At 35.6% G+C, this 27,182-nt stretch overlaps 1 protein-coding gene across 6 annotated transcripts in view; it reads right to left on the bottom strand.

Moving 5' to 3' along the window:
* Nucleotides 1–17,715: 17,715 nt before the first annotated feature.
* Nucleotides 17,716–27,182, bottom strand: part of woc (without children) — a 163,898-nt gene continuing 154,431 nt past the window's right edge. For all 6 annotated transcript variants that reach the window (XM_069839897.1, XM_069839901.1, XM_069839902.1 and 3 more), the window contains 4 exons: nucleotides 25,048–25,169; nucleotides 19,349–19,490; nucleotides 19,141–19,240; nucleotides 17,716–18,299 (listed from right to left, as the gene is read on the bottom strand). In XM_069839897.1, coding sequence (XP_069695998.1) covers nucleotides 18,125–18,299; nucleotides 19,141–19,240; nucleotides 19,349–19,490; nucleotides 25,048–25,169 — 539 coding nt within the window. In that variant the 3' untranslated portion in view covers nucleotides 17,716–18,124. The remainder of the gene's footprint in view (nucleotides 18,300–19,140; nucleotides 19,241–19,348; nucleotides 19,491–25,047; nucleotides 25,170–27,182) is intronic.

Genomic DNA, 27,182 nt, shown 5'->3' with positions numbered 1-27,182 from the left:
TCAATTGATACATTCTACCTGCAGCATATTGTAAAATGTAAAGGATTATCTGCAAGCTAGAGAAAGGACTGTGAAGCAGTTCAAGGAAAATTTGTCGAGCAATAACTGGATATGAAAAGACATAAGGACCTGACAGTTTGCTTTGCCACAAACACTAAGAAAACGAGAACTGGACTCAATGAACAAATATTGCAAAACTTCATTCGCAATTTAAGTGAAGTTGTGAAAGATGTCCCACCACAGAACATCTGGAATTATGATGAGTCTAAATTGAGTGATAATCCCGAACAGAAAAAAGTTGTAACAAAAAGAGAAATAAAATATCCAGAGACAATACGTAACATACAAAAAAATCAGAACATCTTTGATCTATTGTGAACGTGCAGCAGGAGAATTCTTCCCATTTTGTTGTGTACATAGCATCCCACATGTGGAATACTTGAACTAAAAATAGCCCCAAGGGAGTCTGGTACAGTAATACACCCAGTGGTTGGTTTGACTGTGACATTCATGGATTGGTTTCATTCTATGCGCTTCCAAGATTGAAACAATTAAAAGGGAAGAAAGTAGTGACTGGTTATAATTTGTCCTGTCATATCATACAAGATGTGTTAAAAGTAAGTGTAAGAAATAATATCTAATTTGTGTGCCAGCACTCAGCTAACACAGTCCTTGGATGTTGCTTCCTTTGGACCATTGAAAAGAATCCAAAATACTGTGCTTCAGAAGCAAGATTTCCCAAAGCTCTTGAAAGACTTACATGAAAGCACAGCAACAAGTGGAAATCAAAACCTGGAAACAGGATTCTTAAAATATGGAGTGTATCTATGCAGTGTCGCACCTCTTAGAATTTATTACTGATTTCAAGCGTGGAGAAAATGAGATCGTTTCACGAAATTCCTGAAAGAAGAATGATTGATAGTTTACAAGAGGTGTAACTCTCAGATGAGGCAGGAAGCGAGTGCAAGTGGTGGCAGGCAAAAGTACTGCTCATGCTCAAGTGAGGGTTCTATTTCATTAACATATACTTCGACACTGCTATCACCTTCAATATCAACTATTCCTCATAACAACACAAAATAAAGGAAGAAAGAAATAACTGAACAGTCAGACTCTGAAGACATTGACAACTATCTCATATGCAAAGAATAGTCAGAATCTGAACTAAAATTGAGTGTGGACCAAAAAGTAAATAAAAGCAAATATGTTTGGAAAAGTCAAGAAGGTTGCGGGAAGTTTGTTGTGTTCAACTTACTTATGGCTTTTAAGGTACCCACAGGTTCATTGCCATCCTCACATAAGCCCGCTATCGGTCTCTATCCTGTGCAAGGTTAATCCAGTCTCTATCATCATATTCCACCTCCCTCAAATCCATTTTAATATTATCCTCCCATCTACATCTCGGCCTTCCCAAAGGTCTTTTTACCTCTGACCTCCCAACTAACACTCTATATGCATTTCTGGATTTTTCCATACATGCTACATGCTCTGCCCATCTCAAATGTCTGGATTTAAAGTTCCTAATTATGTCAGGTGAAGAATACAATGCGTGCAGTTTTGCGTTGTGTAACATTCTCCATTGTCCTGTAACTTCATCTCTCTTAGTCCCAAATATTTCCCTAAGAACCTTACTCTCAAACACCCTTAATCTCTGTTCCTCTCTCAAAGTGAGAGTCCAAGATTCACAACCATACAGAACAACCGGTAATATAGCTTGTTGCGTTCAACAATGAAGGAAAAATACTGGATATAAAAGCAAACAGTGCAGTTATCAAGGCAATGACAAAATCATTCAAATGCTGGAAAAATGAAGGATATTTTGGAATATGAATGGGAGGACATACTTGGGAGAATAAATTCTCCCAAGCATGTATCAAGGAAGGGCTTTATTCCAGAACTTGACACGAAATGGTATGTGTGATTTTCGACAGTTATTAATTTTTTCAATAAAGTTTTGTTTGTGTTAGTTTTTATAGCAATTTTTGAATCTGCCTTTTTAATTTTATCTGTTCCTGATATAGCATATTTTCATTGTTTAGCACATGTATGGTGCAAAGTAACTTCCTGCTATAGGTAACTTTACAAACATTTTATGTAATTATAAATTTCAGCAGAGATTTATTTTCGAAGATATGACTGGTTAAATATTTTCCCACATGCTCCTATCATGTATAAAATAAATACCCATCTCAAAATTAGAAATTTAACAAGTACTTACAGACTGAAAACAAATTTTCAGCTAGAAAATGGTGCAAAGTTACTCCATTTTATAGTACAGTATAATTCCTTCTGCCAAAGTGAGATATGAAAATATATTACTTAACTCATTCTGTTGTACTGTTGTAGTAAGATACTAAAAAGAGAGCGAAAATTAATGCAGGTACAGTATTATGCATATAATGAGCTGTTTGTTTTTGAAAGATCTGGATAATTCTAATGTACAGTACATTTTCTATACTTATTAACCTTCACTTTACTGTTACAACATATGGATTGCAAATGTGCTATAACTTATCCTATGCCTTACTTTTATTATAAATAATATAATTATATACACCCCATATAGTTTATTTTTTCACTTTAAAATTTGGCAGTGGACTATAATGGATCCCATTCAGTAGTAAGTGGTACCAGGAGAAAATTTGTATTGGTTTTATCCTGATTTGACATAATGTTTGAATTATGGGCAACAAAGAATTTTCAGCTATATTATCCTGCAACAACTGTCTTCAAATACATACTTTGGCATCTCTGCTTCGATAAGAATACTCACACTTAACGAGAAGATGATAAACTGGTTTTATTTAGAAAAGTATTTGAGAGTTTGTAGCAAATGTCAGACTTGCATGTTCTCCCACTGAATGCATTGCAGTTGACGAGCAGCTTATAATTTTCCATGGTTGCCATCCATTCAAGGTATTTATGAAAACCAAACTTGGGAAATATGGTACAAAATCTGGACATGTGAAGATGCAAATACATGTTACACTCATAACATGGAAATATACACAGGAAGGAAATCAGGTGAGCCTCCAGAGAAGAACCAAGGATGAGGGTTGTATCAGCTCTCTATGGGATAGGATGAAGGGTAACGACAAACAATTTCTTTAAAAACTGTTATTTGGTAGAAAATCTTTTAGCTCACAACCTAACCCTCACTGGCACCTTCAGAAAAAATGACACTGACATTCCCAAACCGTTCACTATAGGGAAAAAATTATGTTTATTAGTCTCTTTTGACAACCCACTGACAGTTTCCATAAATAACCTCTTGGCCTACAACAGAATAACGGTAGATGATGGGGTGTCATTCTCTTCCCCTATCACACAGACCAACAAAGTACTTCAAGGGGATCCAAGACCAATCCTTTCCAATATAGCCACTGCAGATGTCACGAAGGTAATTGAAAACTCCCCAGTTGTGCTATATGCATACACTGATGACATGGTGCTGGGCTCAAACAACAGAGAAGAGCTCAAGGAAGCCATAAACAGGCTGTGGAAATGGGAAGATACAAACGAAATCCACCTCATGGAGTGCATGGTCTTCAGAAAAGGAGTAAGAATTACAGCTCATGATAAAATTATGTACTGTGGAGAAGAACTGAAGACAGTAAGCACGTTTAGGTACCTGCGCATCACACTCCAATCTTCAAGAACATCTTACAGGATGCACATCAGAGAGAGGACAGCAGCAGCCATACGGGGAATTTACGAAATACACAACCCCAACAGAATCTCCCTGGGAACAGCGATGCAGTTATTCCACGCCAAAATCATGCCTACACTAACGTATGGCATTGAACTCACATGGGACTACCTCACACTGACGGATCTAGATACACTAGAAAAAGTAAAAGCCAGATTCCTGAAAAGGATACTGGGTGTATAAAAAACGACACCATCTCGACTGGCTTATACGCTAGCACAGGAGGACTTTCTTATAGAGGAACTGAGGTACAGATTACTACTGCCATCTACACCACAAGCTGCGGAATTACTGAGGAGAAGGATGGAGAAAAGAGAAGAAATATGGACGGAGTTCTATACGACAGATGTCATGACAAACCGAGACTGGGCAGGTCCAACCAAGAAATGTGCAGTGCAATCACAAGGCTCGCCATACGTGGCTTTCATCATAAACTCTGCATGGAAGCATTTTATCACGATCCAAATGAAAAGTGTGTGCAAACTGTGCAACAGGAAATGCGAAAGATACCACTTCTCTGTATGCACAAAGAGGACAAAGACTCTAAATGAATACAGCAAGGAGTGATAGTCCAAAACTTTATGCACGTTCATGTACATTTATCCTATTATTATTAGTCTCTTTTTGGGTTTCATAGTGATCTGACTCTGACATCCTATATTAAAAAAAAAAAAACGACTGTATTTCGATACTGTCATCACCACATCATGATAAGCCTTGTTCAGAGGATGACAATTTCAAGCCACATAAATACTCGACCACAACAAAACCAAGAGTGGTGGATACTGTGGACAAGATGGCTAGAGTACACAGTTGTGAGATGGCCTGTGTGACTGTTCTGCACCAAAATTGACGTCAGTTGTATAAATGCTCTAATAATCTGGATTCTCAAGAATCCTGACTGGAAAATGAAGCAACAGCATCGTAGACACCTATTTCTGCTTGAACTAGGTGATCAGCTGCTTCGTTCCTACATCACTTAGAGATCTACAATTGCCACACTGAAGAAGTCAACACATATTTGTATGTAAGCGCTTGGTATACATACTTCACAGAATGCTGCATTAGCCACTGCATCAGCTGGAAATGGGAGAAAAAGGAGATGGTGTCACATGTGCTCGAAGTTACTGGACAAGAAAACAGACTACATATGTCAAACATGCCAACAATGGACAATGTTCAAAGAAGGTGGCCATCCAGTGCTTCAAATGTACAGCAAATTTATACAAAGCCTCATAACCATCACTCTTGGTAATTATGTGTATGTAAAACAATCTAACCACGTATTGACAGTGTTTAGTTTTTTTCTCTTACTGGATTAAAAATAAAGTTGGAGTCCAAAATGGACCCAAATGGTAATCTATGTTACTTATATATGGTAAAGCGAGCGAAGATTAAGATAGTTACATTTTCTTTCATTTGAAAGAGAATGTCAGTAATACATCAAATGTTTTCCAATGACATCAGGCTCTAAGTTTCAAAACATTTATCTTTCGAAATCCCAATATAAAATTGTCAGAACTTCCATATTGGCGAATATTCTTTGTTAGTAGTTGTGCTGACTTTCTTACAGAGGATGCATACAGCTGAATCCACAATTCTTACTTTGTATAAATGTTCGGCAAAATAAGTAACTTTAATATACAATGTAATAACAATTAAATTTATTTCATACTCTGAGTTCCAGCAAACGATCCCAGTGTCTCTCTTGGCCAATCAATGTCAGGGCCGCCCCATGCTACAGCTGGTTTGCATCCATGAACTCACAGTGCTTTGCCAGATTAAAACTCGCGTACTATGCTATATTAATTAATTAATATTTCATTGCCTACTCATCTTTCTCACAGTAAAACTGCTGGAAACTTTACCTATCTTGTGTGACACATAGTTCACATTGTCGTAAGAAACTATCATTCTAGGACTACATCCAAAATCGGCTCCTGCTTAGGCTGACCAGACGTCCCCGGTTTTGAGTTGGTGTCCCCAGGGAGCAAATGTCCCCGGAAATTAATTTCGTCCCAGAAGTTTTGATTTTGTTTCAATAGCATTTTACACATAAATATTTAAGTATCATGATGAAACTGCTGCGATTCATGCACATTTCTGAACGGTTCTCAGTATGAAACAGAAGAACCAGTGAGCACAGTATGAGATATTCTGCACACTTTGAGAAGAACATAGCATCTTTATCTTTATTTGCATTGCGCAGAAGTGTTAGAACTGCCGCAATGTCCATTTTTAAGTAGTTAAAAAAATTAGGAGTTTTGTGACAAACCAATAGGTGAAAAGTGGTCTGATGTTTTTCAGCATTTCAAAAAAAATTCCATTCCATTTGAAAATCTTCTCAAAATAGTATCATTAATCATGTGTCCTTCAGTCAGTAATTCATCATTTGAAAGACTTTTTTTTCTACACAATGAACTCAATCTGGACTGATGAAAAGTCAAGAATAAAAATTGAAACAGTTAAAGCTTTGTTACAAGTGAAAACAAACTTTCATTTCTCATTTAAAGAATTTCGTGTAAAGCTGTATGGGAATGAACAGATTCTTAAAAAGACATATTCTTCAGACAAGTACTTGTAAAATGTGTGTTAGAGTTCAGTGTGTACAATAATGTGATGGCCACGTGAGATTCGATCTCACGACTGGCGGAGGAAAGGCTAGGTCGGCCGTGATTCAGGCAGGTTGCGCGTGCATCTGCTTCCTGGGGCATGTGCTGTAGTGGAGAGAGGAGAGGAGAGAAAACCAGAGAATTCGAGAGTGGCATCTTCCGGAAATTTCGAGCAATCGTACTTTCTCGTAACTATGGTGTGGTTATAAATTACGACATGCGAGTGAACTTGAGCAGTTTAGTTAGTAGCAGTGTTGTTGTAGTCGGTGAACAGCAAGCCAGCCAGTCTTGTATAGCAGTGAAGCCAGCTTGAGACCGGAGTTCGACTTGAGTGTGTCCGCAGCTGTGCGAGCATCCGAAGTCCTGAGTTCGAGGTTCAGTGGACTGTCTCTGAAGGTCTGTGGTTCGAGATACTGTGAATTTGAGAGACTGCGCTAGAAGAACTAGCCAAGGCAAACAAACTGTGAACTGAGAACTAACAGTTCTGATTTGTAAATAGTGCTTTGTGAACATTAGTTAAAATTAACAGTTCATTGTTGTTCTCAATAAACCAAGTAAATTGTCATTGTCGTCTGTGGAGTGCAATAACGAATACTGTGTTGCTGTGTGGAGAGCAAATCCTATTGTTGACGGGAGTAGAATTAAATTGTAGAAAGTGAAGAGTTATTGTTGTAAGAATAAAACTACATTATTGTTTTGAATTTTAAAGTTACAATATTATGTCAAAGATTTCCATGCATGTGTCAGTACTGAAATTAAATTCTTAGTGAATATAATTATGTATGGGAGTTACGCGTGTTTATGCATTTAATTAAAAAAGTTAAGATCTACAAATCCAGTGTGCAAAGTTCTATTATTGTATCTACTGTTACATTTTGTGCAACATTTCAATGGAGAGTGACTAGATAAGTGTTTGTGGTTTTTCTTGAAATTGCCGATGTCCCTTGCTGGACCATAAAAAATCTGGTCAGCCTACTCCTACTTCAAGCATTTCCTTGGTGAGCACATGAAGTTGTTGTCATTGGCTGTTTCATTAAACCTATTCACTACATTTAGTGTTGTTTTTCTACACAGAACTATGCAGCCAGGAAATTTACATCGCAAGTTTTCCCTTGTCCCTTCACACAATTTCTTTTTCTGTATGCATGTTTTCAAAATGTGTACCCATTCATGCACTGAATATGTAACCATTGAAAAACACAATATGAGAGAATAAACTGTTGATTTATAGCTATCACTGCGTAATTTTATTTTCCTACATAGAACTGGATAATCAGGAAATATTTACATCTAAGTTTTCATGTGTTCTGCCATGGTATTTCTTTTTCTGTATGTATGTTTTCAAAATGTGTACATGTTCACGCAATGAATTTATGTAACCGTCATAAAGTACAACACAACGTAAGAGAATAAATGGAACTTATTTTTAGCTGACTCACTGCACAGCTAACACGCCATCAGCCTGCCAACCTGCAGAGAGCCCCCACAGATGCGAGCAGTGGAAGTAGCAGGAAAGATCTACTACTGATCAACCGACAGAAACACAGGGGACATTTGCTGGGACTCACTGTATACTAACTGTATTCTGTAGTTTAGAACTTCAATAAAGTATGTTCAAGTTGACATAGCACTCATGTTTTAAATTCCAACTTAATTCTTCTCAATTTGAAATTGTTTTTGTGACATCAGTTTTTTAAACACAATATGTTTTTGTGACACCAGTTTTTTAAATACATGTTTTTGTGACATTTGTTTTTAAACACAACATTAAATTATAATTACAAGTAAGCTCTTTTACTTTTCTTCTGTTCATTTTCTTAAACAATAATAAAGAAGAATATTCAATGGGTAAACTTGTTTATGATATTTTTCACACACACAAATTTTATTCAAGGAATTCGACTATGTCAAAAGCAGTTCTTTATTATAAAAAAAAAGAACACATCAATTAAACATACTTTTACCATACAATAAATATTGCGTCTGAATCTTCATTAACGAAGTTAAACACTGATTTTTGACTTCTCAGGAAAGTGATACGTAATATGAAAAAGAATTGTTCTAAAATTAAACCAATAAGTTTTTTAAATGAAGAAGGAAAGTGATTATAAAATTAGAGAGAAGAAAGTACAGCAGTTTCCTTAACTCTCATCACAAGCATATTTCCAGGGGGACTGAAGTATGTTCCCACGTTTCTTCTAGTGCGGATTCCGGACATAGGTATCATAAGTAACAAAATGGTTATGCTTTAGCCAAATACCGTATTTACTCGAATATAATACATACCCTAATTTTTTTTATCCTAGAATACAGAAAAAAATTGGTGGTGAATATAATATGCACCTGTAGTAAAAACCACACAATTAAAATTACATTAAGACAGGTCATAAAGGCACCCTTACCTTCAGCTGTACATCACACTCATCCTCACTTGCAATATCAGAACTGGAACTTCCAGTCAACAAGTCTGGGTTGATATCAGAACACTGACTAACAATGACTAAAGTCAAGCCACTCTTTCATAAGTACGGTAATTTTATTGTTGGTATATTCTTTTGGTTTAAAGACAGGCGATTGTTAAGTTGTATACATAAAATCTCAGAATAAAGAAAAATGTGACATTAAGTCATTACCGTAGTTAAAAATAATATTCGAATTAATAATGATTATTGTCAAAAATGGACATGAAATTACGAATAAAAAGTGCACAAAGGACGAGAAAATACGACCTGCAATGGCCGTTTCTACCAGCAGTTTTCCACCATATCTCATAGCATAAATTGAGCATTAATTTAAATTTGTTCGATTCTGACTGTTTGCATTCTAATATAATACACCATCACATAATATAATACACATCCCAGTTTTCAAGACGACATTTTAAAAAAAAAGGTGTCTATTATAATCGCGTAAATACGGTAGTTTCAATCTCCCCTCACTGAACCAGGATCCTTACCAATCTTCCCACATGTGATAAACTCAGAGTAATGAAAGCTCTTATGGAATTTGGAAAGGCTTGGACTGAAGCTAAATTCTTCACCGAAATGCTGATTTCAATAAAAAAATGGATTCACTGAAGTCAGGGTGTGGGATTGAAGTATGACAGACAGTTCACTGCCACCTGAAAAGACTACTACATGCATGGATGTAACTGAATGTGAGAGGGAAGAAAATTCAGTGTCCAAAATTCAACAGAATGAAGTCAAGTTCAAGTATCATGTGAACTCCTTTTTAGTTCCTGAGCATTGAAAGGGGATGACAGCAAGTTTATAATTTAGTTGTTTCTGGACTACCTATGTAATTCCTGTGGATGAGATTCACAATGGACTAATTCTGTAACACTATTTTAGATCAACCCAGGACTAATAGCAGTGGCAGTATGTTCCCATATGAAAAATTCATTTCGTGGTTTCATTTTGATATCTCTGTTAAAAATGTAGTAAGAAAAGACATGTTTACATTAAAACTTGGGTAGTAAGGAGTAACCAATTATTATATTTTTGGAAATAACAAATAATTTTTTTAAATGTTTCAAATTCCTTAAAGAAAGTTTTTGAGTAAACTATTTTTTGTTATGTATGACATGGGATCATGTTTAAAAAATGATAAACACAGCATGAGAAAACAGATATTTAATAGTACAATATAGACCTTAGGTGCAGGGTCGCTAATTTGTCACTTTCACTAGTTTGCGAATGGAGGGACGATATTAAATCCTTCAAAAGTAAAACAATAAATACAAAATTTAGTACCGTTAATTCATTTGTAGAATTTCATTAATTATTCTTATATAAAGAAATACTATTAGACACATTTTAGAAAAACAATATAACCGAAGTAAAACTTAATTGTAAAAATGATGGATGTAAATTAATGGAGGAGACAGTGTTAAATATAGCTCAGATTTATATGCACAAATAAATATCAAAACATGCACAATTATTAATTAAAATTTTCAGTATAAATATGTAAATATATTTAATACTGGATCTCTCAGCCTCAATACCAGCTGGTTTCTAGCAAATGAAGATCAAACTATATCACACACACGTACTCAGTCAGTCTTGAGTCATTCAGCCATTATATCAAGGCATGTTTGTATTCTGTCAGTATTATTTCTTTAAAAAGTGTGCAATATGGATGAGTTTAGGTTTTCTTTAGAACACTTGAGTTTTCATATATATGATTGTTATATATGCACAGAGTCTGCTCATCATGTTAAAAAATTACTAGTAGAAAGACCTCCTGGTGTGAAGATTCCACCTCATGAAACAATCCGTAAATTAGTGTGGTATGTAAATTTGGGAGACACTGATAAGAGGTGCAGAAAGGCGAAAGGAGTTCTGACACAAGAAATGCTGAATGTCACTAGCTATAGCTTAGAAAATTCCCCTAAAAATGAATTGGGTGTCTTGCCCGACAAGCAGAAATTTCTTGTTCTTCCTCGCATAGTTAGAAGTTGTTGAAAATTATATAAAATCAGTGTCATGAGCTATAACTAAGCAATCCTGGAAAAAGGCATACATTTTGTAAACGGGTTGTGAACAACATGCATGTTGAAGAAATAGACCAGTATCTTGCCTTTGTGACGATGCATGATTCCATCTCCACAGCTACATAAATTTACAAAATTTCCACTACAGGCATTATCCATGAGGTTTCCCTACGTGATGAGAAAGTTGGTGTATGGTGTGCCATGAATAAAGAAAGCATTCTGGAGCCATTTTTCTTTTCAAGATACAGTTAATATCAATAAGTGTGTGAATCTGATTTTACACTCCTATTTCAATAGTTGACTGAGATGGAATAAAATTACACATTCCTTCAACAGATTCTGCCACAGATTACTGAGTAAACATTTTACTGTTAAAAAATTAATAAAATTAATCAATTTGACTACAAAAAAATTAATCCAGGACAGAGTCATTATGTTAACCTGTGGCCCTCAATCTCTTGACCAATCAGAACAAACCCACACACGCACCTTAGAAGACCTTAAGCATTAGTAATCCATCAGAAGACTGCCTCTATTTCTCAACAGGAATTTGAGCAAATGATGGAGAAATGTTAGGCAAGTGCCAAAAATGTATAGAAAAGGGCAGCAGGAATGCTTCAATGTCGAAAGTCACCATTTCCAGGAATTATTACAATAAGGTAAGCCTTTTATTTCAGTATTATGAATTTATTTTACAGCAAATTACGGTCATCATTTGGCAAGAGACAGGCGACCTGTATAGCATTCAGAGGCCACGCAGCCACTGATAGTGAGTGGACATCTTGGCTCAAACACTCTGTATTATCTTAATTGCTACCATGTCAGCTTTTCATGATGGAGACCTAAGATAAAATTCTGGCAAATGCAAGTGAAATTTTTTGGTGGATAAAAAATATCTGGGACAGATTTTTGCTGGGTACTTCAGTTTTCCACCACTTCTGCTTTATTCATCATCGTCCTGGTGTAATCCCATGCAACATCACAAAGTCTGTGATAGCTAAGTGACCTATGCAACTTGAGTGTATTGCTCCTAAACATTTTACTTAACATTAATTGATGGGAATACTGGGAATTAAAGTGCATACTTTAAGATGGAAGTTATGAGTCAAGAAGTTGATACACAATTCCTCATTATAGAGTTTATGCATTTCACAAGCGAGTTCCTTTGTCATATTCATTACTGTATATAGTTCTTATCTTGAACTAAGTTGATTTCATTTACACGTAATTAATTTTGCGGAAATTGACATAAAATCGTTTCCTAATATTATTTTTCTATTTATGAGATAAGGCATTCAAAAGTGGTTCATTCACACCTAACAAATGTATGTGATAAGGAATTAGTCGTGTAACAATGGAACACTCATTACTGACGGTAGTGACTATAACTGCCTTAGTTTAGTGTGATGTGAGAACTTTTATGGAATGTTACAAAGTTCTCAATGAAAAGTAGAAATATTCTGGAATATATAATAACGATAATGTTTTCTCCAATACTTAAAGAATCTAAAAACATACTGCTCAACATACTTCCATATTTCATTTTCTCTTCATCTTATGCAAGAAACTGTAAGAAAACAAATTTTTAGAATAGAATGCCAAGGAAGGCTCACTCTTTCATCATAAGTGATAATAGATTTTCACAATGATTTTTCCCCGTAAGTTCCATTTGAAATAAAAAATCTTCCTATAAATTTCTACATCTGGAGAAGGCCTGGCCTTTGAGATATGATTTTTCAAAAAATAATCCTTGACACTCGTATGTCTCGTATCTCCATTACCATCGTGAAGAAAATGTTTAAGGCCCAAAATGTTCCTATGCATTGCCCTCAAAATCAGCTTATGAAAACTCACCTCTTCAGGTTGTTTCAAGAAGTATACTTTCCATTAATTGTCAGTGATCATAGCATTCTTTTTGTAGACGTGTGGACCAGTTGCCAAGGTGGACAGACTACAGAAAGAATAACTCCAGATGGTATAATGGTGGAAGTGTTAACAATTCCATAGCACACAACTTTGAGTGTTCATCCTTTTGATGTTTATGGCTTTAGGCCTTGAAAAAATTTATGTGATAGTGTTTTGTTATTTGGCACGAATATTATACTGCATCAGAGAGATGTGATAAAATTGCAGTCCTTAACACATAATCAGTTTTCATCTCCTAGATATATAAACAGGTATGTTTAAGTAACTTATGGCTGGCATAAAGCCGGGGTACCTTGCAACAAATCTGATAAATTCGTCACTCCTGTACAATTCTGTTTTCACATTTATGTTCTAACTGCTCTAAAGCTGACTGCAAGAAACTTACTTTTCTGAAATGTTCGTGGTGCAAAGAGGAGGTCCATGGTTTGTCCACAAATGGGTCTTCAAGGCGCATTGACATCATCGCTATCCCGACAAGATCAACAAGCGGATTCCATAATTAATCCAATTGTAAGGATGGAAATGTACGAAAATCAACCTACTGGAAAAATATCATCTAACATCGATCAAAGTTATTGGATTACTGATTGGGGCTAGAGGAACCATCACAAAAATATTCGCGCATTTTTGCAAGCAGTTTGGTCTAGGACAAACTCTCGTCACTGAAGTATCTATGTCTGCAGTGAAAGGATCTATAAAAATCCTAAGAAACCATCTCTACACTTAAATGGATTGATCTCTTTCCTATGGTGATCTGCTCACTTAAACTGTCTTGCAACTAATGCTAAATTGAAGACTGTGATCACCTGATAGCAAATAGATACTAGGAAATTTTATGTTTCTTCTGGAATTAATGCTGTTTTGTTTAGTTGTTTTCAATTATTTATAATTGTGTTATTTCTTTTTCTTCTCCATTGTTTTCTTTTTTTCCATTATAATTATTTACCTACCATCTAAAAAAAAAAAAAAATTGGTAAGCTTTGTCTTCTAGGCAGCCTTTCACTTGGAGAAAGCTGAATAAACTTTATTCAAAATAAATTCAGCATTTTTACGATTTCCACTACTGTGATCAGTACATTGAGTAATTTCAGGTATACTTGCATTTTCTTACCTTATATCGTGGGCTTACAAGGAAAAGGTATTAAGTCAAAAAAGACAGTATTGAGATAAATCAACTTCAAAGTTTGAATGTTTATGAAAAATCTGTTTTGCATTTAAACTCATTTACTCTTTCTTGTTAAATAATAATAATGTATTAAGCTATATATTAGCATATTTTTCAAACTGAATTATGGTTTTAACACAGCTAGGGCTGAATTGAATGAAACTATATAGGCCTATTCATAGATTTTGAACTTCATGATATTAAGAGTGCGTTAAATAATCGATCTTTTTTAGAGATTAAATCACAAGCTCCCTAAAAGTCATCTTCAGAATCATCACTTATCATTTCCACTCTCATCCACAGCAGTACTGGAACCTTGTCAACTGCAGTACCACATATTGGAAGAGTGTTGCACCAGCCATGCAACTATTTAGGAATGATACTTACTTGACAAGTGTTAGAATATTATTCTTCTTTGCTGAGGTTATTGGCAACGAATCTGAGTATTCTGCTAGCGCTTGTTTTGGACAAACAAATGATCGTCCCTCTCCACGAATTTTGATTGCTCTATATTCATCATAATAGCCATACTAATAGCAGAACCCAAGATGATTCTTTCGTGTAATTGAAAGACTTTACTTTGAGCCAATTAACAACATCACCATTCTATCTTTGGATTTCCTTTACACCAACAGTTTTTCCACCTGCTGTAGGTTCCACTCATACAAGACGAGTAATTCCATACTTTTGGTTACACCCTTCTCACAGTTCTATTGTCAGATCATATCAAATTAAATTTATTAATCAAACATTTTCAGTAAGAAATGGAATATCCACATTAAAACTTTTAATATTTACTATCTTTTTATTAGGTGGTTTATGTTTAGAATTTATTGTTTTGTTTTTTTAATGTTATAATATGTTATTTAAATAGTTTTAATAATGAACCTACTGGATCCCAAAACAAGCTTAAAAATGATTAGGTACTGTACAGCATAAAAATAGCAACTTCACCTCAAAATGTTAAAGTAATTACAGTATTTATTTGTTTTGGCTATCATGTATATTTTAAGAAGAGTCACTTACTAGCAATTACTTCAGCATTTTTCTGCAAAGGTAACTGCAATAATTTCCTTCCTCTTGTCAGACAATTGTTAATGTTTATGAGAAAAATATATGCAATCAATGTTAATCACTAACATAGATCACTATGTACCTGATCAGGTTATGAGTTAAAATCATTCTGCCTGTACATATATTCTGAAAGTGATATTGAGGTGTATAGGCAAAAGGTATTAAGTGCACTTAATACTCCTTTCCTGTCAACATTTTGTTTGTAATGAACTTAATAATTTGTGAAGGTTTCATTACTAAGGAACTATAAGAGTTAAGACGTAATTCGTTTTCCTAGTAGACAAAGCACAATTTGTTGTACTTATTACCATTAATAACTCATTTTCCGCATTTCTGGACTTGGTACCTTTTCCTTGTAAGCCCACAATATCTGATATGTCATTTTCATAACTTACATTGAAGGAGATTTTGACGGTATGGTATGCAGCTAGATGAAATTTATTACCTAGGCTATGTCTAGCCCATAGCACTGTTTGCATTAGCTGTTATAGCTCTGAATTGAAGAATTTGAAAAAAAAAAAAAAAAATAATAATAATAATAATAATATCTCGAAAACTAGGCCCTTTCTAGATGTAGACATTTATAGGGAGGTTTCCCATTTCAAATGGAACATATGGGGAAAAAGTCATTGTGAAAATCCATTACCATTTGGTGAGAGTATGAACCACACCGCTTCATTTCTCACTTATTCTATACAATACGAAATAATCATATGATATGTGTCAGAGGAAGTACAATTGTTGGTATGCATCTGAAGTCTGATTAGAGTAATATGTAGCTAATTGGCGATGTATGCAATGGAGGGGGAAAGGAACTGGCCACCCTACCCCATTATCTCCTGGCCTAATTGCCTCATAAGTGGTGTCATGTTGGTATCACTTGTAAGGTTCAGACCTGTCTTCGGACAGTTGACTAAACAACAACATAAAGAAAATTGTCATGAAAGACTTCATTTTGACTAGAACGAAATTGTACTTTTTTTTTTTGTTTAAATTCCTTATTTTATTTTTTTTTTAATCAACTTTGTTATATTTCATATGTATTATTTCTAGATAAATTAACCCTCAACTGGTATTGGTTTTTAAATGTACGTTAACAGTATCTATCCATATGGGTCTATACTGACCCATAGATACCAGTTGAGGGTTAACTCATAGATACTGAAGTAACAAAATCCGTCATAAAAGAAATCAATGTACGCAGTTATGAGAAAGTAAAAATAAAGATATCCATTTATATTTACAATCAAATGCACGTAAAATTGTCGACCAAGGCATAATTTCCAAACCACGTCTGTTTATGTTACAGAATGTTAAACTAGACATGTATGTTGCATATAAAAATGGGCACAAGACTTTTTTTTGTACTTACAAACACTTCCAGTCTCCATAAAAACAACTGAGAATTTAAGAAAGGAAGTACTACAGAGGAAATATTAGAAGAAAGTCTCAGGACCAGCTAATTTGTGAAACCTCCAATAGTACATATTCTTTTGTGATAATATTGATAATACACAAGGGACAGTAGTAGGAGTCGTTTCAAAAATAGATACATAATATATAATTAATATGTAGAATCGGGGTAGTCAATAGTGTGACTAACTGCACACAGGAATGATGTGGGTTCAATCCTGGAAGAAAGCAAGTTACATTTCATTTGGCTGTAACTTCACAATGGCTTTGAGATCTACTCAGCCTCCTATGAAATTAATATAGAGGTTCTTTCTCAGTGGCTAGTGTGTAATGCTGTCCACTCACCTCCTTCGACTGCTTAGAACAAAAAGGAGTTCTACCTCCCATATCACCTGCAGATCTACCTCAACCTAACATCATCATATATTATATGCCAAAAATACGATTTCATTAGTCCTGTACTCCAGAAATTACTGAAACAATTGAACTACCACTTCTTCTATTGTTATAATTTGTTATACAACTGAAAGGAATCACATTCAAACCAATGTGACGTGAATTTGAAGGCTTGTTCATATAGTTTCCATTCTGGACTTGTCAACACATGCCTCAAGTAACAGCAATTCAAGGTAACAAAGTTAATATGCTTCATAAATGGTAATGACATTTCTGAGCCAATGTGACTGGAATGAAAGAACTAAGGATGAAAGCATGGCCCAACACAAGACGAGGGAGGGGAGGTTCATTCACTGAGCAGGTAATATGTTTTCCTCTAAAAAATTACAATTTCTTTCTAGATTACCAGCTTCATGCATCACACACTACCATTCATCTAAACGCACAGAAGAGGTATAGCAAGTTTGTAAAGTAATAAATTTATTCTGAACAAAATAAAAAGCCAAAGTGCACAGCAAATATGTGGAAGTTGGCAAGTCTGTGACAAAAGTTGTCATAATTAAAACCTCTCTATTGGAAGTATTCCTGTCAAAGAATTAAAAAACAATTGGAGGCCTATGGTTAGGGTTATTCGAGCCTTAGTTTTCACATTTGTTTCCTTTTATTTAGACATTTAGTTTCAAGTAAAGACTGCCACAAAATCGTGATAAGGTACTAGTATAAAATCTCTTGACAACATATTCCTATGAGGAAAGTTTAACGGTTTATTTCTCTCACAATTGAACTTTCTGAAACCTAACTGTGAACTAGTTCTCATAACCATATATACAATAACAGGAATCAGGAAACAGAGGCTTTATTACTTTGGCAGGCGCATAGCTGCTTCTATCTCTCCTCCTAAGAGTATGTTAGCAGAAGAAGTAGGTCACTCTTAAATGCTTTTTTATGTTTTTTTCAAAATTATATACAAAAGAACTTAATATGAAGATCTCAAATATGTAAATAATAAAAAAAAGATGTGTCCGTGCAGACATCAGTTTGTACAACTACTACGAAGAGCAAATACTTTCTTACTTCTTCTCTTTCTCACAACTCTTGTATTTCAAGTTCACTGTTCATGTTCACAAAAGTATATCATCAGTATATTATTATTTTCATTTTATTCATGAGATCCTCAAAAAATGTCATTAATAATAGAATTTGGGCTCAACGGACCCGAAAATAGTTTAAAATGTTGTCAGAAATACTGCACTCACTTTCCACTGCCACCAAAATTTTGGTCCCTTTATACACAACACTTTCCAAGCCCACGGAATGGGAGAGGGCAGCACAATTTAGCTAGTGAGTAAAGCAATATTTATTTCTTTGACCATTTTGACTCTGTGCAGCATTTTGATGAGAGGTTCCTTCCCCAATGCCATTGTTGAATACCACACAGGACTGTCTGGCACGCAAGATCTCTCTGGCAGTAGGTAAAACACGTCATTTCGAGTCTTCACACTCTCCGGACTGCAAAAAAAAAAGTATTGGTAAGTAACAGAAATGGATTAAAAGTAAACTTTTTCTTTTAATATTTCTTAAAATTTTATAGTCAATACTGCTGATAGACATTAACACTCTTAGACGACACTATAATTATTGTCAGGATCAATGGATGACAATTTCAAAAGAAACTTCTGAAGTCATTTGTTTTCCTGCTGTCTGTAGATATACATGATACACAAACTCTGCAACCAACAATAAATCAAGCTGCAGAAGTAAAAAAAAATAATCACAAGTAATGATAACGTAAAAATGCAATATTTTTGCATTATAATGTATGGAATTTTAGTAGGTTATTTAAGATATGTAGAATAGTGGCAAAAAAAAAAAAAAAAAAGATGGACTGACCAATGTAGCTGATTTCAGAGTCACAGATTCAAATTTTGCAAGTCCCAAAACACATCCATCTTGTATAATTAATTGTAACAATGAAATTTATTGCATTTGTTCGATTTTTACCGTCTTTTGTTTCCTTCAGTGCCTTAAACTTGCAGACGAAAAAACTTTGTGAGTTTTATTTTCATCTGGCGTCAAAATTATATTTCTACCTCTATTCGGCAAAAATAACTACGTATTTTTACATTAAATAGCAGTACATACCTCTGGCTTCACTATCCATATTGAAATTACCACAGTGACACAATACACAGCACAGGATTCTTTTGTATCAGCTACAAGGGTTGGTCCGGTTTTTTTTTTGCCACTACTGTACACAAAACTGGAAAGTGCACTAAATTGACGTCTGTTATATTCAGACAATACTGTACACTGAAAATTTAAATCACTTTATTCCAACTCTTTTCCTTACCATTTTGAAAGATAGAACTCATACAATTTGACTGGGCATCTCAGAGGATTTTCTTCATTCTCCTGTTGTTCATAAACTTTCTTCTTTCTTGCATTGGCTTCTGACAATTAAAAAAAAAAAAACATGATCACTCAATAATAATATATGAAATTAAAAATATAATTAGGAAAAGTACAGTATATAATCCAGTACTTGGCTTCATGCTTACCTAAAGCTGACTGAGGTGGATAAAATCTTAAAAGAACATTCCGAGAGCTGCCTGGAATTTTTGTAACACCGGGTTGGTTTGGATTTCGTTTCCAGTGTTTCATTATGTGTGAAAAAGAAAGCTGCATGTGCTCTTCTACCGTCTGTAAAACACACGATATTAGAATATTACTAAAACAAAATAAAATCAGTAAGATTCTAACATTTTCATGTATGAAAGGGAATAATGAAGCCAAAAAGATAAATATATTTAGATTACAATTAGAGTGAGCCTATCAGATTCTGTACACTCCTGGATATTTATTTATAACATGCTGGTACATTTTTGTAATTTATTAAGGATCTACATAACTGGTATGTTTTGTCTGTGTATTTTTGGTGCCTTTGGTTTAATTTTAGTTGCTGTTTTTTGTTATTTGGTATTATGTGTGTGTTTCGGTGTGAAAATTTCAACATCTTAATGAAAGGAATCAGTGGTTAAAATTTCACTGATGTGAGATAAACATTATTGTAAAAGTCTTAAAACTCAGTAGTACATTCCCTTAACACACCATTCAAAGTTGGAACTGGGAATGGTGGATTATCAACAGTACTGTCACCATCCATGTTATCATCAGTGTTATTACTATCACCATCCTTCTTCAATTGGTCCTATAGTACCATCCTTATCTAGATATTCTCTCACATACATTTCAGAAACAATTTCAATATCAGTTCACTCTCCACATATAGTTAGACCGTCATCAAAGTTAGCAAAGGAATGAAAGTCAACTTTATCAGGGAGTTCGAAATCCTCTAGAAGCTGATTTGAGTAATTTTAATCATGAGAGTTTACTTTATCCTTTTGTAAAATCACTGCTTTGTGGAAGAAATCTCTAATGATTGAAGGGACTACCTGCTTTGCATGTCATACTAATATTTTCTTGTAGAGGATTTTAAAGTATGCAAAAATTCCCAGGTTCTTTCTATGAAACTTGCCAGTGATAAGAATGTCCCGAGTGAGTTACGATCGCAAAAAGTCCAGTGGTGGGGCTGCCACCTTGAAGCCTCTGGACATACTTGCTGAGTAGGTCTAGTTTTAAGGCTTGTCCTCATCCTCTCCCGTCTGCTGCAAATAACTGCATTGCCCAGGGATCACGATGACGTGGGAGTAGGATTTGTCGACAGAGCTGCAGTTGATAGTGCACAAAACTTTACTCAGTTTTTTTTGGAATACAATTATTGGCATCTTGTGTATTGTCAAAGTAGATACAACATGTCAATAGGATGCCTCACAACAGATATCCTAGATTACAAAAAAAAATTACACCCTGGCAGGTACAAGAAACCCTGAGAGGCCACTGAAAGACTTCTAGATCTCTAACATGAGACCAGAATGGGCCAATCTGTGGCCCAACTCCATGGAAGCTACATGATGATAATGATGATGATGATGATGATGATGATGATGACAATGATATATTGCCCAAATCAAGTGGTTATAGTTTACTAGTGGAAATAGATGGAAAAAACATCATTTTAACATTTTGTAGAACACTTACACATACACTCATCCTAGTACACAACATAACTCTTCACATATACACATCATGCACAATGTAGCCTGCCGAAGTGTGCAATTTGAAAAATGGGTCATAGTCCTGCCATCTATCTGCAATACGCGAACCTGAATCACGAAAGTCAGCGGTCTTCAGCACAGAGCACCCTGGGGCTAGCGTCTCTTACCTAAGTAGAACACACTGCACCATGGTGCACTCGTAGCTGCTGGCGGGTATGCTCTCTACCTCTTCCTGCTGCATGACGGGGCACACAGGACGGCTCTGCTTACTCTTTACACATTTCAGCGAGTGCTGACGACCACTGACGAAAGTGAAGTGAGTATGCATTGGACACACACGCACAGACTCTCTCTCTCTCTCCGTTTGTAGAAAAAGTTTGACTGGATGGATCGCACAATTGTCTCTAAGGAGGAGAAAATCCTTTTCTTCAAGCTTGCATCTAGCACTTTAAGACATTTTTTCATTAAATTCGAAGTCATCAAAGCATTCTTCTTCCATGCATAATCTCAAAGCAATGCCGATTTTGTGATATTCCAATGACAAGAGGCCGAAGATTGTGAATTCCATTACAATTTGTAGCCAACAGAACAGTAACACGGATTTTACCCTTCTTTCCACTGTGACATAGGCCTCCCTTCTGAGCATGAGGTTTACATAGTAGTAGATTACAAAAGAGGCATGTTTCATCACAGTTATAAATATCTGTAATTTCCAATTATTTCTGGCAGTTCCTCTTTTATCCAAGTAATGTACTGTGCTGTCCACTCCTTTGGATTTGCCAAAAATTGTCCTTCCAATAATTATACCATGACAATCCTTGAATCACTGCAACCAGCCAAAAGATGCTTTAAATTTAGAACTGATACTCATCATCTTAGCAAATTCAAGAGCCTTTAATTTCAACATTTCCCCACTAACAGGTAAAGTGACTGCTCATTTTTGTTCAGACCAAGTAGAAAGCACCTTCTCGATGTCTGAAAACTTTTCTTCCTGTAGACAACGCTGTGTTTCGCAGATTCAGATTCCAATTTTAGAATATTCTTAAAATTGACTCTTTCTTGCTGATGTACGCTTGTGGAAAGAAAAACTGGACGGCTGAGTCATGTTGTACAGCTGTACAGACTCTGTACAGCATCACACATGCACGCACACAAATTACTTGGTTTTCATGTTCAATACTATTTCACTTGTTATTGCCCTCTTAAGATGTTTCCCATTATTTTATCTACCCTCTTTCATGACCAATCTTTTCATTCTGTGCAAGAAGTGTGTACTCGCAATATATATAAAAAACCTCAAGGAAACAGAGAACCATATCTCAAGTGGTAAAATTAATCCTTCAAAAGCGTTTAAGAACAGCAGCATCAGAAGACGCTGACATTGCTACCTAAAAGTGGTTTAATGAAACTACAAGGGGTTAACCTCCTGAGTACTAAGAGTATAGTATACTATACTATATTTCATACATGATTATGATATAAGATGTATGTGCAGAGACCCAAAGTCTAGTATAACATACCTCCATTTGTGCCTTAATTGTAACCTGCAGAATTTTTTCAGCATTTTTCCTCATTTCAGTGACTTTTTTTTGAAGTGCAGAAATTATACTGAACTTTAAAAATAAAACAACAAAAGTCTCAGGACTCAGGAGGTTAATGAAATGAGAGCACAGGCTTTATTAAAGCACTTACTGTTGGTGACTCAGGAGAAGACGAGTGCAGAAATAATGTTTCCGCTTACTAGTAGTACAAGTATTTCACGTGTTGTCATAACGTTATCTATTCACCACCCTTTCTCCTCACTCCGAGCTCGTCTTCTCCTGAGTCACCAACTATAATTTTGCCAGTGTACTTGGTGATTCGAACTTCAAACTAAGCAACAGTTGGTCTTACAAAATCTTCGATAATAATAATATTTTTGTTTTGCATTTGAACATTTGTGAATTTTAATGCTATTCTGTTGAGAGTCTGAACGACTATAAAATATGTTTCTAGAGTAGAACCTCGATTATCCATTGTAATGAAGGGGAGACAGATATAATCCATTCTGATTCTTCTTACCTTATTTCTATGTACTTTTTTCTGAACTTTACAACCAGCAATATTTTTTTCTCATTTCCATTCTAATTCTCAGAAATAAAACAATGTCCGCGAATTAATTGTTTGTTATCTTCTTGCTCCACAAGCCTCATGAGGGTCTCAACTGATTCAAGTGCAATTTTTACTGGAACACTCGATTCAGGCACTCTCTGTTATTCCCCTCCATTATCGTCATTGTCATTAACACTTGTAGTCTCACACAAAGCATCAGCAATAATGGCAACACCACTTTTTATTTCATGCCCGGGTCCACACCTGTGGAGTAACGGTCAGCGCGTCTGGCTGCGAAACCAGGTGACCCGGGTTCGATTCCCGGTCGGGGCAAGTTACCTGGTTGAGGTTTTTTCCGGGGTTTTCCCTCAACCCAATGTGAGCAAATGCTGGGTAACTTTAGGTGCTGGACCCCGGACTCATTTCACCGGCATTATCACCTTCATCTCATTCAGACGCTAAATAACCAAGATGTTGATACAGCGTCGTAAAATAACCCAATAAAATAAAAATTTCATGCCCAGCAAGCACCAAGTCTGTATTCAGTCATTGATTAATGTTTTCTTCATCAATATCAAAGAATGTGATCATTTTCTTCCACCAACTTCTTAATGTTTTGAATTAATATTCTTCCACTGTTGTTATTCTCTTCGAAACTCGTCTGCAGGTTCCTCAATGTTGGAGTACAGTTTCCACAATGATCGTATAATATTCTCGCATTTAATCATGTTCCATGCGTTGTTTATTAATAAGATATTGTGTTCAATTTCTTCCAAAACTGGAGCATTAACGTATAAAATGCTAAAGGATGGGGTAGTTGTACACACTTCGATTTTGAAGTCCCAGTCATGGCAAATCTCGTTTTTACTGTTACGTAGTAGCCACACACAGAATCTCTTGCTAGACCTTTTATATTCAAGTGTGCAGATCGAATTTTTTGGTTACTCAAGAGATGGATAATCTAAGTTCTACTGTTTTTATATTACAATATTTGCGATTTCTAGTTTACAGGACATGTACAATACTGAGGCACAAGTTAGTCTTGGGAACAAACTCAGTAATAGCATCTTTTTTAATGCTGGGGTGAAACAGGGAGACGGATTATCCACAACATTATTTAACCTGGCAATACATCAGGCAATCGAAAAAGTAGACCAAAAAAGCACTATATTCCTCAAATCAAGCCAAATATGTGTATACACAGATGATATTACCATTATCACTAGGAACCTGGCAACTCTTAAACGATTAACTACAGAACTTTCTAATGCAGCTCAACTAATGGGATTAATGATTAATCAAGAGAAAACTAAGTATATGGTAATGTCTACCGCCAAAACTAGAAACATTCCTCAAAACATATCAGTAGGAGATATGACGTTTGAAGTAGTTAAACAATTTAAATATTTGGGCACCATAATCGATTACAACTGCGATATGAGTGTAACTGTTAAGGACAGAATACTGGCAGATAACAGAGCATACTTTGCAAATGTTAAATTGCTTAGTAGTTGGCTAATTACGAGAACAACCAAACTAAACATATACCACACTTTAGTTCCACCGGTAATAACATATGGATCTGAGACATGGACACTAACTAAAGTAGAAGATCTCCTATGTGTTTCGAGAGAAAAATTCTAAGAAGAATATACAGACCAGTATACGAAAACAACGAATGGCAGATACGTTATAATGAAGAAATTAATCAACTGATTGGAGAACAAGATAGTGTTAAATTTATAAAATCCCAGAGGTTGAGATGGCTGGGACACATACAGAAAATGGACGAAAACAGAATTCCCATGAGAATATTACAAGGAAAAGTCCACAACAGAAGAAGGAAAGGAAGACCTAAGAAGAGATGGCTGGATGGGGTCATCAGGGACCTAGAAATAATGGGAGTGAGGGGTTGGAGAAAGAAGACTGAAGATAGGACAGAATGGAGGACAGTTGTACAAGCGGCCAAAACCCACCCAGAGTTGTAGTGCCAGATGATGATGATGAGTTTACAGGACATTGTTCCAACAAAAAAGTGCGGAGATACTTACTGTGAGATTGAAGTGCTTGGTATTAAAGAACATAAGAGTGCTGAGCAGCACATGGGGCGAGTGAGCTCCTAACTGCTTGCTCTCCCAGAGGTGTTCCTCCTCTACCCGTGTAACGATGTACTCTATAACAAACATACAACATACATTTAACATATAAATACATTAATAAATATATGCACCAAAAAATAACACTTAGATCATTAAAATTAAGTTTCAAAACCACAATGATTGAAAGGGAGTCATATGCCAAGATTTTTCACAGCAGTTTAATGGTGCTACTTTAATGAATGCTACTACTGCTTTTTATAATTCAATGTCATTTGAAAAGGGTGTATGTGTGTGTAGCTAATGCCTATCCACTTCATTTGCGTGATTCGGCTTCTGCATATTGCAGACAGAACTGTGGCCCATTTTGAAGTTGTACACAACTTCGGTAGGGCCATGCTATGCATGATGTGTATCTGTTGAAAGTCATATCGTGTACTAAGGTGAGTGTATGTGTAAATATTCGTGTAAGTGTAGTGTAGGGAATGGGTGAGAATACCGAGGAAGGGAGAAGGGAAACCCGATGCCAGCATGTAGCCTACGCCTGTCGAATAGCACCAAGGAGGCCGCCAGGCTTAATGTCCCCATCCGATGGAAAAATCACTATCGACAGTGACATATGCAGAGAGATTTAGGATTTAACCAAGGCATACTGGTGCACAATCTAGTGATCAGAAGTTGTGCGCCACCATTTCTCCTAGCCCCAAGGTACAAATTTACACGAAAATTTTTGACCCCGCTGACTAGTCTGGAGGCAGACATGCTACCACAGAGCTAACTCGGCAGACTAATGATTTATACAAAATGTCACATCTCTTGTGAAAGATATGAAGCTAACATCGATAAAAAAGGTAAAATAATTAGACCAATCTCTTTAACCCCTTAACATACCAGAAATGGCAATGTTGAAATGCTAGAAACAATTTTGTAGAAAGACTTATCAGTATTGTGGAAACAATCAATACAAAATTTCCACAAGAAGAATGTATTCATAAATAAGAAATTATATTCATAGTGTGATGGATCACTAGTCAATATAGAATATAACACAGGAGCAGGAATTTATAGTAAATTATTATCGTTTTACATCAGCCTAGGACCAAACACAACATACTTTAAAGGTAAACACATCACTAAAATAATGTTTTATTCATATCAAATCTTTCAATAAGACAGTACTATCATGTCACTCAAAAGCAGTAATCGATGAAGTAACAAAACTGGAGAGTAAATTACATAATTCTATCTGTAAAATAAAAGAAACACCTACAAAATCTAAGCAAAACAGTTGATTAATCAATCAATTTCTGTTGTAAGATTAATCGATCAAAAATATTTAATAGAATAATTGAGTCGATTAAAATTAATCAGTTGTACTTGATATTAATTATTAGTCCACACCTGTGGAGTAACGGTCAGCGCGTCTGGCCACGTAACCAGGTGGCCCGGGTTCGAATCCCAGTCGGGGCAAGTTACCTGGTTGAGGTTTTTTCCGGGGTTTTCCCTCAACCCAATACGAGCAAATGCTGGGTAACTTTTGGTGCTCGACCCTGGACTGATTTCACCGGCATTATCACCTTCATTCCATTCAGACGCTAAATAACCTAGATGTTGATACAGTGTCGTAAAATAACCCAATAAAATAAAAAAATATATATTAATTATTATTTTGTTAATGCAAACTTAGTTTAAAAATTCCGACAATGTTCGTCTCTCAGAAATTACTTACTTCAAAGCACACTAGTACTGTTATTTTGTAACTGCAAAGCACGTAGTATAGAGCAAATCTTTGTATAAACACTTCAGAAAGAGATGGAGATATGAGGACAGTGACCTGGTCTACCTTTATTGAAAGTTGAAACATAATGCAAAACCCTTATTAAATTTTATAGTTTCGAAGAAAACTTCCACCTTGTTGTCAGCTCGTCTTCCTAGCATATGAAATACACACTTTTCTGGAATTTGTCCCCTCACCCCTTAGCCATGGCTATACTGTGTGCACATGAGAGAGTATCTACCTTCTTCTCTTTCTCTTTCCTTCCTCTGCTATGAATCACGAAACTTGACTGTGTTTGCTCGTACACGCCCTC

This window comes from Periplaneta americana, chromosome 11 (assembly GCF_040183065.1).
Source record: "Periplaneta americana isolate PAMFEO1 chromosome 11, P.americana_PAMFEO1_priV1, whole genome shotgun sequence".
Classification (NCBI taxonomy): Eukaryota; Metazoa; Arthropoda; class Insecta; order Blattodea; family Blattidae; genus Periplaneta; species Periplaneta americana.
This window is presented reverse-complemented; position numbering and strand designations above follow the sequence as displayed.